This window comes from Pseudochaenichthys georgianus, chromosome 9, assembly GCF_902827115.2.
Source record: "Pseudochaenichthys georgianus chromosome 9, fPseGeo1.2, whole genome shotgun sequence".
Classification (NCBI taxonomy): domain Eukaryota; kingdom Metazoa; phylum Chordata; class Actinopteri; order Perciformes; family Channichthyidae; genus Pseudochaenichthys; species Pseudochaenichthys georgianus.
This window is the reverse complement of record NC_047511.1, coordinates 7,931,361-7,944,133: the sequence shown is the minus strand read 5'-3', so window position 1 is coordinate 7,944,133 and position 12,773 is coordinate 7,931,361. Positions and strand designations below refer to the sequence as shown.

The window sequence follows — 12,773 nt, the reverse complement described above, 5'->3', positions numbered from 1 at the left end:
GCTGGAGGGGAGCACGCTAGCTAGCTCTAACGCCATCAAATAGGACGTATATTTACCTTCTTTCTCCTACAGTATCTTCCTCATCCAAGGTTTCATCATCGCTTCTGATAAGCTGTATCATGCTCCTGAGGTTTTATGTCCATATTCTATACATTTCCAAAGCCAATGACTCATAATAGATCAAATGTTATCCATTTAAGGAAAACTACCATGCCTGTAGTGCTTAGTTGTATTCACTTTAATTCAATTTCTTGTTTAGTTTTATAAGTGAACACTATTGAAAATGTCCAAAACACATTATGTTGTTAAGTGTCTTTTTCCTTTCAATTTATCAGATTAATAGTCATCCTAACATTGCCTCCGGCATTACATTATGATGCAATAACTTTACAACTTCAAGCACTGTTTTAATTAGTTCAACAACACAAGAAAAGGAACTTTTAGTTTTGCTGAAGTGTTATTTTCCGTTTTTGCAGGTTGCCCTGAATGCATCACCCACACCTGCGTGACAGTCACATGACGGTGGGGCAAACACACCTATTCTGCGTTTCTCTCCGCGCAAATATGACCCTCCTGGGCTCCCGTAACGGTGGCTTTGAAGGCCACCGTTAGTGTTGTTAAAAACATCATTTTCAGTACTGTTTAAACGTCTGTATGCTGAATGATGACAGTGCAGGGATAGAAAAACCACTCACACGCCAAACCCTATTAAAAAATGACCCGTTTTAAAAGCTCTCCTCCTGACTGCTCACCCCCCTCTTAAGTTTTCATCTGTTGTCAGCTGGAAGCATCACGCCCTGCCTGCCAAAGCTCCCCTCGGCCTCCCTTCATCCCCTCCTCCTTACCTCCAGAGTGGAAGTCGGTTCCGGGAACAGGTCCTCCCCGTCCTCCAGCTCATGGAAGTCGGTGTGGTCCGGTGGAGGGTCCCTGGCCGTGTCCGCCATGGTGTCGTTCCTGCGGTTGATTGTGACGATAGCTAACAGCTAGCTAACAGACACACACATACACACACAGACAGAGAGCGAGAAAACAGTAGACTGACAGAGCGAGGGGAGGAGAGAAGGAGCGGGGAGTCAAGAGGTTTTCCCGGCTCTGTCATGTGACTAACAGGAGTCCTGATGGGAGCATGGACGGGAGTCAGAGACGATAAGAAGGAGAAGAGGTCTCACTCTGCAGCTCTTTCCTGTCACCGCCAGTTTGACGCTGACCTTAGGGGAACTTTACATTTTATAAATTCACACAATACTTTTGATTAAGAGCATCTCAAATCTCGTAATTACTTGGCTATTTTTGTATTTGTTTTAAAAGTTTTTCACAGATGTATAATTTAGTCCCTGGCTTATACAACGCTCCTCCCCAGATCTACAACAATAACAAAAATGAAATAAAAATAAGATAATTTAATTGTAAAAATGATAAGCACACAAACTGAGCAGAACAACTAAATATTCAGTAGACAACAATCCAATTAAACTAAACAATTTATAAAAAAAAACGTTACTATTGCAATAGATCCAAAAAATAATATTAATTAAATGAGTAGTTACACACCAAATAAAACGATTAAAATAGTAGATGAATAAAGGAAAGCGTTATGGAGTTATGTAATTGCACATAAAATAGAAGTTAATACAAAAAGAAAATTTTAAAATAGTCAAATCTGAAATTGATGAGAAAATGTGTGAACATCCCTAGACCTTAAATAGGCTATATTTTTCTTAAGTTCTATTATGTATGTCCAATCCGGAATACGTACTTCACTACAGTCACACATTTATTTTGCATTAACTACATTGACCCTACATTTCCCATTACTAAGGCTACTTTATTGAAGTAAGTTTTCAAAGCAGGCCTTTCACTTGTATAAGAGTATTTACACGGTGCATGATAGCACTTACTTATTTTGACTTTTTTTCTGCTGACTTTTCCCTGTTCTGTTTAATAAAGTTTTCTGCAGAAAAAAAAAATGTTTTATCAATAGACGATCTTTGTGACATTGCAGCCGGACCACATTTAACGACACGCAGTTATTTCCGTGTGTTTCGGATGTCAATGGCGGCAAGTGTAAACTGGAGTTTGTAAACAGCTTATATCGCTTAAAAATACATTTTAAAGAAAGTCTTTATGTGCTAAGTGTTGCCACTGTCGCTGCTAGCTAGCATATTAGCTGCCAGAGCTGTTAAACATCTTAACGAGCAAGGTTTAAGTTTCATTTCATACAGTATGGCTGCTAGCGAGAAGATTGCTAGCATGCCGTCAGAGGAAGAGCCAAGAGTTCGACATCTAACGATGCATCTAACCGAGGAGGAGGAGGAAGAGGAGGAGGAAGAGGAGGAAGACGAAGACCTGGAGCTAGCGTTAGCAAACATGACAGTGGAAGGTAACATCATTACGGGTTTATAAAGGGAGGGACAGTGGTGGAGGACGTACTAAAATACTGCACCACACTTGATGTACTCTGTCAATAGTAAAAACAGTTGTGGAAGAACTACTCCTGTTTTACTTTACTACAGTAAAAGTAGTAACGTTATTTCCACAGTATGGAAATACTTTTTTACTATTAATTAATTAATTTACTCATTATGCAGAATGGCCCAGTTTAAAATACTCTGTATTACATTATTTCATAATAACTATTGATGCATTGATGTGTTCTTCACTTTACTATGCTGCTGTCAAATGTAAAGATAATCTTAATATATATATATATATATATATATCTAGTGTACTATAGTAACTGATACCAAGCATGTGAAATCTACAAAGGGTCCAATAAAGTCCTCACCCTAATCCATATTTTAACATGGAAAATTACTTTTGACTCTTTAAAAAAAATGTTTTTTAAAGATTGACAACGAAAATTATTAATTGGACATATATATTTTCATGTTGTAAGGTAGACTTAGAAAGTGGCTTAGAAAGAGAAGATTTAAGTACTCCAGTACAGTAATTGTGTATGTGTTCTAAGGACCATTCTACTGATATGATATCTAACTTTTAATAGGTTTGAACTGCTTTCTTGCTATTAACATGTAAGAGACACAAGCTTGCCTGAGAAGTAAGTTATCTGTAATTTATCTCAGAATCAAACAGGAAGTCAGTCGAGTATTGTGCAATACAGGATATGTTGTTGCATTTAAAAAGGTTATGCTTTTCTTGGATTTCCCGTTCCTGTAGTGTGTCATATACGTTTGTGTGCTTGTAAATTGTCTGCAAAGGCTAACATTTCAAAGATTCTCTCCCACACACTCTCCTCCTCCCCCCCCCCCCCCCCCCCCCCCTGCCTGAAAGGCCTCCAGTAGACTTGTTTGTTTACCTCTATAACACAGTGACATCACGATGCAACACTCATGCTTGTATTGGCTAGTGCTCCAACACATTATAAAAGCAGAGCAGGCCAGCTAACCAATCAGAGCAGACTGGGCTTGCCAAGCAAAATGCTTCCCATATGCGAGTTTATAAAATATATGACACATTTAGACTCAGATTAAAAGAAATTAATATAACATCAACAAATGTATAGAATGTTAATATGAGTCTTAATGTGATGCGGCCTGTTCTTGTCTCTTAATACTATGCTTCGCATTGTTTACAGTTTTTGACCCTCTTATTTACTGGTTTCCTTTCCTTTCCCAGACCTGCTGCAAAAAGTGCAGTCAGTGCAGACGGAGAATATGACCGAAGAGGTGGGCGTCAACACGGACACGGACTGGGAGAGTCAGGTGGCGGCCATGTTGGATTACAGCTCCAGCCTCACGGAACAGTACGACAACATGAAGAAGCAGCAGGGCGAGGAGGGGGTGGCGCATGAGAAACAGAAGCAACAGGTGCAGAGGAGGAAGGAGGAGGCCACCCGGCAGCACCAGGTGAGACCCTCACACTGTTTAAAAGTTAAAACACAAGCTGTTCCTCCATCACACTGTGACTTTGTTTCCAGGCTCTTCTGGACAAACTGGAGTCTCTGCGAGTTAAACTGCAGCTGAACAACTCCAAGGCCACCAGGAAGAACTTCCTATCCAAGAAACAGGAAATGACCTCAGAGAAGAACAGAGCAGAGGAGGAGAGAAACAGGTAAATACCAAGAAGACCGAAGATTTCTTTTTTTGTCAAATGAGTCGAAATCATGAAGCGGTTCCCTATCATTGGGCGGATACAGCACAGGGATTTAACCAGACTGATGGAGTCCAGTCCACCCAGAACATTTCAAAATAAGATTAAAGCAGATCAGGAACCGCTTGCTGGTTAGCCGAACTCTATTCTAACAACGCAGCAGCCAAATGTACCAATTCAATTATTTTCACCATCTCTTTTTGAATATGCTCATGCATCCCCTGTAATTTGTCAAACACATCATCCACCAAAGGGCATGTTTTAAAATAATATTTGTAATTAACCAGTGCTCTATCAATGACGAAAAGTTGGGTGTGGAATGCTGGACACTTCTCACACTCCATGAAAGCCATAATAATAATATTGGGAGGGATGAACCCCTCTTTAATGGTCACACATGCAGAGCACACAGCACACACAGTGACATGTGTTCTCTGCTTTTAACCCTTCCTAGTACCAGGAGTCTAGTACCTGGAGCAGTGGGCAGCTATTGTACAGCGCCCGGGAGGTCTCTGCATTTGACCCACCCTAGTGTTAGGAGCAGTGGGCTGCCATTATGTACGCCGCCCGGGGAGCAGTGTAGGAAACGATGCCTTGCTCAGGGACACCTCGGTAGCACTTGGTCTTTCCGGGACTTGAACTGGTGACCTCCCAGTTGCCAAGCCAAGTCCCTATGGACTTAGCCACCCCCATGGACTTAGCCACCCCCGCCCCCATCTTGGCTACGTAAGAAAGTTTTTTGACCAGATGCAATTTTCAGTTCTCAATAATGTACCACTATACTAGTGTTGAAAATAAGCCACTGATATGTTATTAGGTTAATTATGTGGTTTGTATAGATTTGCAAGACAAGTAAAACCAGTTGGGGAAAATAAAAAAATCCTATTGTATTGATGTCAGACTGTTAAAAAACTGTTCTGTGTCAGTTGCATCTAAATCAACAAATACATGGATAATATTGTTGAACACACTCCTTCTCCTCTCCAGGCTGGCCAAGGAGCTGGAGGAAAACGAGATCAAGCTGGCGGCTCTCATGGAGGACCAGAGCGAGGAGCAGCGGAGGTGGCAGGAGGAGCTGGACGAGCTGCGGCAGGAGATGGAGCAGGGGAGTAAGGAGGCGCAGGAGGCCGAGCTGCTGGCCCTGCAGGACGAGATCTCCGCCGTGGAGAAGCAGAGGGAGGTCGCCATGGCCCGCATTGAGGGCTGGCTGAGGGAGGTACGGACTTCAGAACTCAGAATGATACTGTCTATTTGCCAGCTCATATTCTGAACCTGGAAATGTTGAGTACACAAATGTTTTTTGATAGAAAAACACATAGAAACTGGCGGATGCTAACTTGCATATGTTGGGCAATTTGCACGATTAGCATATTTGCGTTAAATAGCATTATAGCCTATATGCCCAACATATACAAGTTAGCATCCGCCAGTTTCCATGTGCTGGAGACCCACTACTTTACATTTCTATCATACATTTTGGGGTTCTCAACATTTACGGGTTCACATTGCTGGAAACTAGACTATGACCAGACCCCGACGTTCCAATGTTGACCCTGTGGCGACCTGTCCCAGGTGGGCCAGTACCTGAACACGCTCAGGGCGGAGTTCCCGCAGCAGTACCCTCAGGAGAGGCAGAAGTGGGAGAAGAAGGAAGGGCTGGTGCGGAGGAACCAGGCGGAGCTCCAGGGACGCTTCCAGGAGGTTCTGCAGCAGCTGCAGCAGGGCCGGGAGCTAGAGACCCTCCCCAGGATCAACGTGCTGTCACTGCCCCAGGTCCCTATGGTAAGACACCCCCCACCAAAAGGATATCTATAAGGGGAGCTATATTTATACTCAAGGTGGAGAGCCGCTCTTCTTTAAAGTTTTGGTCCCTCGGGTCAGAGTTTAAATGTTTACTGACTGACTCACTATTTCAATTGTATTTGTTGGAGGAGCCTGTGACTTAAAGTGGACCTATCATGCTATATTTGAACAATATATTGTAGGGCCATACCTAAATAAAGTATATAAATATATATTTTTTTCAAAATACCAAACAGATCCTGCATTTTAGCCATGCCTCATTTCGCTCTATTTGCTCTTTCCAGCCCTGTTTTTGCAAGGGCTGATTCTGTGACGTAGCTTTAATGCAAATTAGCTGCAGCTGACCACGCCCCCCTTCAGGAGAGGGGAGCGTGCTTTGAGATCAGCTGCTGGGCTGTCAGAAGAGGGAGAGAAAAAAAGATCTCCTTCCTCCGTGTTTTATTCTTATATTATTATATAGAGTCGTTATTCATTTGTTTTAAAGCTCAATAAATAACAAAGAAGACCTTTGACCGGCACTTTTCTAATTTTGTCCGGAAAATGTCAACTTTAACGGACATGTTGACCGGCGAAAAAAAATCTAACTGAAACTCTGCCGCACGGTCCCCTCGTTCCTTGGAAGAGGCGGAGAGGTGGATGTTTGTCATCTGCTGGTGGACTACCGGAGAGAATTACAGTGAGGGAGGGATTGCATTGAATTACAGGCGCAAAAGCTTGCCTCAGGGAGGGAGAAAAAAAGCCACAGCGGAGAATAAACAGAAGGGCAACCATGCGCGGGAAGTCTTCTTCGCTGCTTTTGTGGCAGACTACAGCGCCACTTACAGGCCTGGCATATGTACTACAGCGTCTCCAGCGCTTTCGAGCGGCAATGGCCGGCCGTGGCCCAACCCCACATTCCCCTGATAGGTGGAGAGTTGCCCATATAGGCGGAGCTCCTCGTTCCTGACGTCAGAGCATTTTCAAATCTGTATCAGTCTGTATCAGATCCGTTGCAGCCCCATTTTTTGAGATTTGGGTATGGAGGAAAAGAGAGAGGGTTGTGTTTTCTGACACTTGGTGAGTTCCCTGACACACCGGGGACACATATTCATGTATAAAAGACGTACAAAGGTGCATTTTGCATGATAGGTCCCCTTTAAGTTTGTCATTGCCATATCTACACTGTAGCTAATGTGCACATGGCAGTAAAGCCTTGAACCTTGACTTATAGCTAACTCTTCTTTCTTCCTGCAGGCTGACCTGAGATTTAACCAGGTGATGCAGTCCCTGGTCCGCCCCCAGTTCATGCCCCCTCCTCCTCCAATCCCAGTGATTCGACCCTTCCCTCCCCAGAGACACCCACACTTTTACCAGCAACCGTTCCAACTTCCTCCCCATCCCCAGTTCCGCCACCGCTACAACCACCCCCCACCCCCTCACCCACACCAGTTCCAGCCTTCCCTCCCACCCATGCACCAGCCTGTCTACCTGCCCCCGCCTCACTTCCAGCCCCACATCAGAGCTCAGATGAGGGTGACCCCCCCTCCCAGTCTCTCTCCGTCCCCTCCCGTTCAGCCTGTCCATCCTGCAGTTCCATCTCCGCCTCCCCCCGGCACCGCTGCCACCTCCGCCCCTGCCGGTAAACTCGACAAGGTCCTCGAGAAGCTTGGGGCTCGCTACCCACAATGCAACAGGGCTCAGCTGACGTCGCTGCTCCAACAGGTGAAGAGCTCCCGCGGCACGCTGGCCGGCATGTCCATGGAAGAGGTCATCGAGCAGGTGGGCTTCAAGCTGGTGCAGAACGAGAGGTCGGCCCCGGGGCCCATCAGCCGGCCCGCACCCCCGGGCCCCATCCAGAGGCCGACACCCCCCCCGCAAAGAGCGGCAGACGGGGGTCAGGCTGCCGGACCGCTGAAGCCTTGCCTGGTGTGCCAGAACCACGTGGACCCAGAGAGCCGGCACCCCCTGGGCTGCAGCCACACCATCCACAGAGACTGCATCCGTGTGTGGCTGCAGTCCAGCAAGAACAACTCCTGCCCCTTCTGCCCCGGGAAGTGACGGAGAAACACTTAAAAACATTCCAAAAATAAGCTTTTAATGTCCAACAGATGTGTCTTTTTCTAGGGTACAAGCTGCAAAGAAGTTAATTAAAGAATTGATTTAATTTATCATGTGACCGCAACGTTGTTAGAAAACTGATATTCTTTTCAATATTTTTGTTTTTATGATTAACAATAACAATCTTCTCAATATTTCACTGCCATGTTGTTATTATCATGCAGCTAAACAAGAAGTTTGCCAAAATAAAGTTGTCTGATATTGAATAAGTTGCAATTCTGATAATTTATGATGAAAGAATAAATAAAAATGTAATCTCTTAATACTCAACCATTTTTGTGAATGTAAGCGTGGAGGTTTTTTATCCAGGCTTAACTATGACAAGTTGATTTATAATGCCATCATGTTTATCACATTTATTTTGTGCAGTACTGGATTCAAGCTACCCTGCAGTATACAAAGTCATTCAAACTAGCTGCACCTTTACCAGCTTTGAGAACACTTTAATGATCAATCATTTTAAAACATATCGTATATATTATTCTGAAATGGACCAATCTGTACTTTTACTGTCGCTACTTTCACTATATTTTGATCATAATACTGTTTTTTTAATCCTGCATTTTTTTAATGCAGGACTTTAACTTTAACAGACAGGGTTCCCGCGGGGTCTTAAAAAGTCTTACATTTGATAATCTGAATTTAAGGTCTTAAATATGACGAAGAAAATAAGAAAGGTCTTAAATATGATGGAATTTGAAAGATACTTCTGTGTTGCGATCGCGTCTAAATGTGTTTTGGGGGAAATGTCCGTGCTGCAAAGTAACCAGTACGTTCCCCCAACAATTTGTATTGAATTAAATCAACATGGAACCAGTAATCACTAACTTTGTTTCCTCCTGGCCCCTTATCGGAGAACACCCAGCTAGTAACCAAGCTTCATCTAGCGGCAGTCAGAAACTCATGTATCTTCGAATCTACTTACAAATGTATATGGGGAAGTGTCAGTTCAACCGTATTTGGTCGGAAAACATCGAATGTAGTGCTTGGTTGAAACCAGTGGAGGGGAACGTGTTTGAAGCGTTAGCTAGTGCAGCAGCTCCCGCAACAACACCGGTTGGGTCTACGTCAACCCTAAAAGCGGAGGTGCTGGAGACGCTAAATACCGTAGTTAAACACCAATCATACAACAGCAACGATGAAAGATTGTAGCCAAGGCAGCAGAGCTCTGAATATAGCTCTTGTCACTCTCTCTCACACACAGAGGCCGTTTCTCAATCGCGAGGATGCTTGCTTGGTAGCACATGTCTTCCGAGTCACTTCCTTCAGAAGCTCGGCAAGAATCCTTCCTGGCATTCGGAAAACGAAGAGTGGAACAGGCTAGCAAGTGTGCGTCATATGAGAGGCCCCGGCCATTTCTCAATCGCGAGGATTTTGCCTTCCAAGCCAATATTTCAAGGATGCTACGTCATCGAGTGTCCAGTATACTTGGAATTCCACCGAGGCCGCGTCCTTGGTTTGGGGGAAATTTCGAGGCTGCACTACAGTCTATGGGCTGCACATGGGTAGACTTCACGTCCTTAAAATCCCCACCATGCTTTTCGCACGGACCAATTTCAAAAACCCTTATGGAGAATGGCTGAACCGACGCAGCACACATTTAAATGTAAGTATGTAGTGGCGTAGAACATGTGTTGGTAAATATGTTACTTTGTTACATTTGTTATCACGAAAAATGTGTTCCGTGAAAGTAAAGCAAGTTCATAATTAGATAGATATCGTGGGGTAGGCCTATTTATTTTCGGTACAGTTTATGTTGAAACCGTTAGAGAGAGTGGCACACACTTGTTAGCCTGTTCCATTCTTCTTCATTTTCCGTAGCCGTGGTTTGGAAGTATACTTGCTTAGTTTCTGAAGTACGCAACTACCAAGCCAGCATCCTCACGATTGAGAAACGGCCCCTGACTTACATTTTCTGCCACAGATTTGGGGAAATTGGTCCGTGCGCAAAGCATTGTGGGGATTTGAAGGACGTGAAGTCTACCCATGTGCAGCCTCGAAATTACCCCCAAACCAAGGACGCTGCCTCGGTGGAATTCCAAGTATGCTGGAGATTGGAACAGTCCTTCGGCGGCACTCGATGACGTAGTATCCTTGAAATATTGGCTTGGAAGCCAGTTTCCTCGCGATTGAGAAACGGCCACACACACGGGCTGCTCGATTATGGCAAAAATCATAATGACGATTATTTTTGGTCAATAATTGATATCACGATTATTCATTGACTTTGAAAATATCAATGTTTTGAACTTTAAAACAAATAATAATAATTTGAAAAGTATCTGTTTAACTGTTGATTACCCTGAACGTATGATTCAACTGAAAAACCAATACAAAAATAAATAAAATAAATTATACATTTAAATAAATAATATCAAAATAATAAATACCAATAAACAAGATCAACAAATATTTTGGAGCGCACTTCCACAAGCTACTAAATATATAAATATGATAAATAGATTAGACTAAAATTAATTAGATCAAATATGTTGTAGTGCACTGTCACAACCTAACTCTTATCTTATCTTTCTTACAGTGCAGACGCTTTTCTGCTTGCTCCTGCCTCTGCTTACTTTTTATGCTGATTTTCCTATTCTTATTCTCTGAAAACTTCGAGCAGCGGCTCCTGGACATTAACTTATCACTGGGACAGTTCATCTTCGTAAATAGACGGAGAGTTTCAGCCATATTTCAACATTTTTACGACCACCTCAGTCTTACAGTAGCGTGGCCTAGCAACAGCTAAAGCCTGGTAGGCTACTGCATGCTATTTAGCTTAAGCTAGTTGGTAGCAAAATGCCTCCGTTCTCTACAGAGGACTTCCACAAACTTCTACAGAAGATGGCTGTGTTGGAAATGAAAATGCAACGGTTGGAAGTTAACGTGGAAGTGAATGGACTATGTCGTGGGAATGACACCACTTTACCAGTGTTGCAAAATAATGAAAAAGGGTATGCTAACTCACAGCTAGTTAGCAGCTACAAGGATTCCAAGGAACAGGAGGGCTGTGTACCGGGTAATACATCTACAAGTGGTAGTCCTCCCTGGAACTCTCTGGGTGCAAAGCCTAAGAGTAAATCATTTTCATGGGATTTGGGAGGACGGATAACAGGCAGAGCCCAGCGCTCAGAAATCTGTGATGCGACCGGCTGGCCTGCATTGTTATCACCCAGGAAGAGCGCCTCTTCAACCCCTAAACAGCTGTGGACAGCTGCTAAAGGGAGAATTACAAACAATCCTCCTAAACCACCAAGTGTGCCAATCCAGAACAGATACGCTCCGCTGACCGAGAGCCAGAGATCTCTTTCTGATGACCTGGATAACCTGTCCTCTTCACACAGCAGGGTAAGGACCAATAGCTACTCCAAAAGTAAAAGGCTAGAGGGAAAGCTAACGACTGGGCCTGCAACTCTGATTGTGGGTGACTCTGCTGTAAGAGATGTAAAAGGTCTGTGTAATAAGAACAACACCAAAGTACTCTGTTTTCCCAAGGATGTGGTCTCTGACTTGGCTGAGAAGATCCTGCATATTGGGGCTGAACATCCGACTGTGAAGAATGTGGTACTACACATTGGAACACATGATGTTGTGAAACAACAGTCAGAAGTGCTGAAAGAAGACTTTAAATGTTTGTTGGAAACTGCCAGTTCTCTAAATGCAGAGGTGTTCATCAGTGGCCCTCTACCGCCAGTCAGAATAGGAGTGGAGAGATTCAGCAGATTGTTTGCACTAAACAACTGGCTTTCAACTGTCTGTACTGACCATTCTGTTCATTTTATTGACAATTTTAACTTTTTCTGGGACCGCAGACATCTTTTCAAGGCAAATGGAGTTTGCCTGAACAAGTCAGGAGTGAAATTGTTTATCTCTAACATATTCAACTGCCTGCGTCATCAATCTGTTCCCTCTGCCAAGGACAAGCGGCAAAAGGAATCAAAACAGGAGAAAGACACAACACATCGCTCAGAAAACCCTGAAGAATTATCACTGCACCCGCCTGAGGAATGTTCTGATTATGGGAGACTTATGAGACACACGGAGGAGTCTCCACCGCCCGTCACCCCCTGTCAACGCCTTTGAGGATACTCCGTTCACCCTTTCACCCTCGCCCACCATCCTGGCGATCGTTGAACACATGAAGGAGATACAGAGGGTTGGCACCGATTCCTTCCTGGAGTTCAAAGACCAAACTAAGGCGATACGCAGGGCTGGCACCATGTCCTTTACCCCCGCTCCTCAACGACGGCCACCAAAATCACCGCGGAGACGCGCACCATCTCCTCCGTCTTCATCACCGCCCCTACGTCAACCACCTCCCCACCCTGGCAGCATGTCCTCTACCCCGGCACCATCTCCCCCGTCTCCATCGCCGTGCCTACGTCAACCGCCTCCCCTCCATTCGGGAAGGCATCTGCAGTCTCCGAACCCTGATGGGAATGTGTGTGTACAAAACACAACAAACTCTTACTGATATGTGTGGGGTCCAGGCTCAAGGGCGTATGGCACTCTCAACTCTTTCCAGGAGGGGGTCCTGCCTGCCAGTAGCTTTGCCGATATCTGTGTTGATAGGTAATAGATTAAGAGCGGTGAATCATCTTAGAAACAGGAAGCGCTCAAACGTTTGTGTGAGTTTATCTAATTTAGCAGTGATTCCATGTCAGCCACAGCTTGTTACAAAAAACATGACTGATAGTGTGTTTAACAAACTTAAACTAGCTTTATTAAATGTCAGGTCTTTGGCAGGAAAAATATTTTTAATC

At 44.1% G+C, this 12,773-nt stretch overlaps 2 protein-coding genes across 2 annotated transcripts in view; one reads left to right on the top strand and one right to left on the bottom strand.

Annotated features, from left to right (window-relative positions):
- snx2 (sorting nexin 2) overlaps window positions 1-1,122 on the bottom strand; it is a 44,849-nt gene extending 43,727 nt beyond the window's left edge. The window contains exon 1 of the mRNA XM_034090483.2: window positions 846-1,122. Coding sequence (XP_033946374.1) covers window positions 846-944 — 99 coding nt within the window. The 5' untranslated portion in view covers window positions 945-1,122. The remainder of the gene's footprint in view (window positions 1-845) is intronic.
- Window positions 1,123-1,989: 867 nt separating this feature from the next.
- rnf214 (ring finger protein 214) lies at window positions 1,990-8,273 on the top strand. Its single transcript, XM_034091789.2, has 6 exons — window positions 1,990-2,380; window positions 3,637-3,866; window positions 3,938-4,071; window positions 5,098-5,326; window positions 5,683-5,892; window positions 7,147-8,273. Exons 1-6 carry the CDS (start codon window positions 2,224-2,226, stop codon window positions 7,948-7,950), a joined length of 1,764 nt encoding a protein of 587 aa, XP_033947680.1. The 5' UTR covers window positions 1,990-2,223; the 3' UTR covers window positions 7,951-8,273.
- Window positions 8,274-12,773: the final 4,500 nt, after the last annotated feature.

Bases quoted from the DNA above. Each gene is read 5' to 3' on its own strand.
- rnf214 (XM_034091789.2), top strand. From the start codon at position 2,224: ATGGCTGCTAGCGAGAAGATTGCTAGCATGCCGTCAGAGGAAGAGCCA. The intron at 2,381-3,636 runs GTAACATCATTA...TTCCTTTCCCAG, and splicing joins AGCAAACATGACAGTGGAAG to ACCTGCTGCAAAAAGTGCAG. The intron at 4,072-5,097 runs GTAAATACCAAG...TCTCCTCTCCAG, and splicing joins GCAGAGGAGGAGAGAAACAG to GCTGGCCAAGGAGCTGGAGG.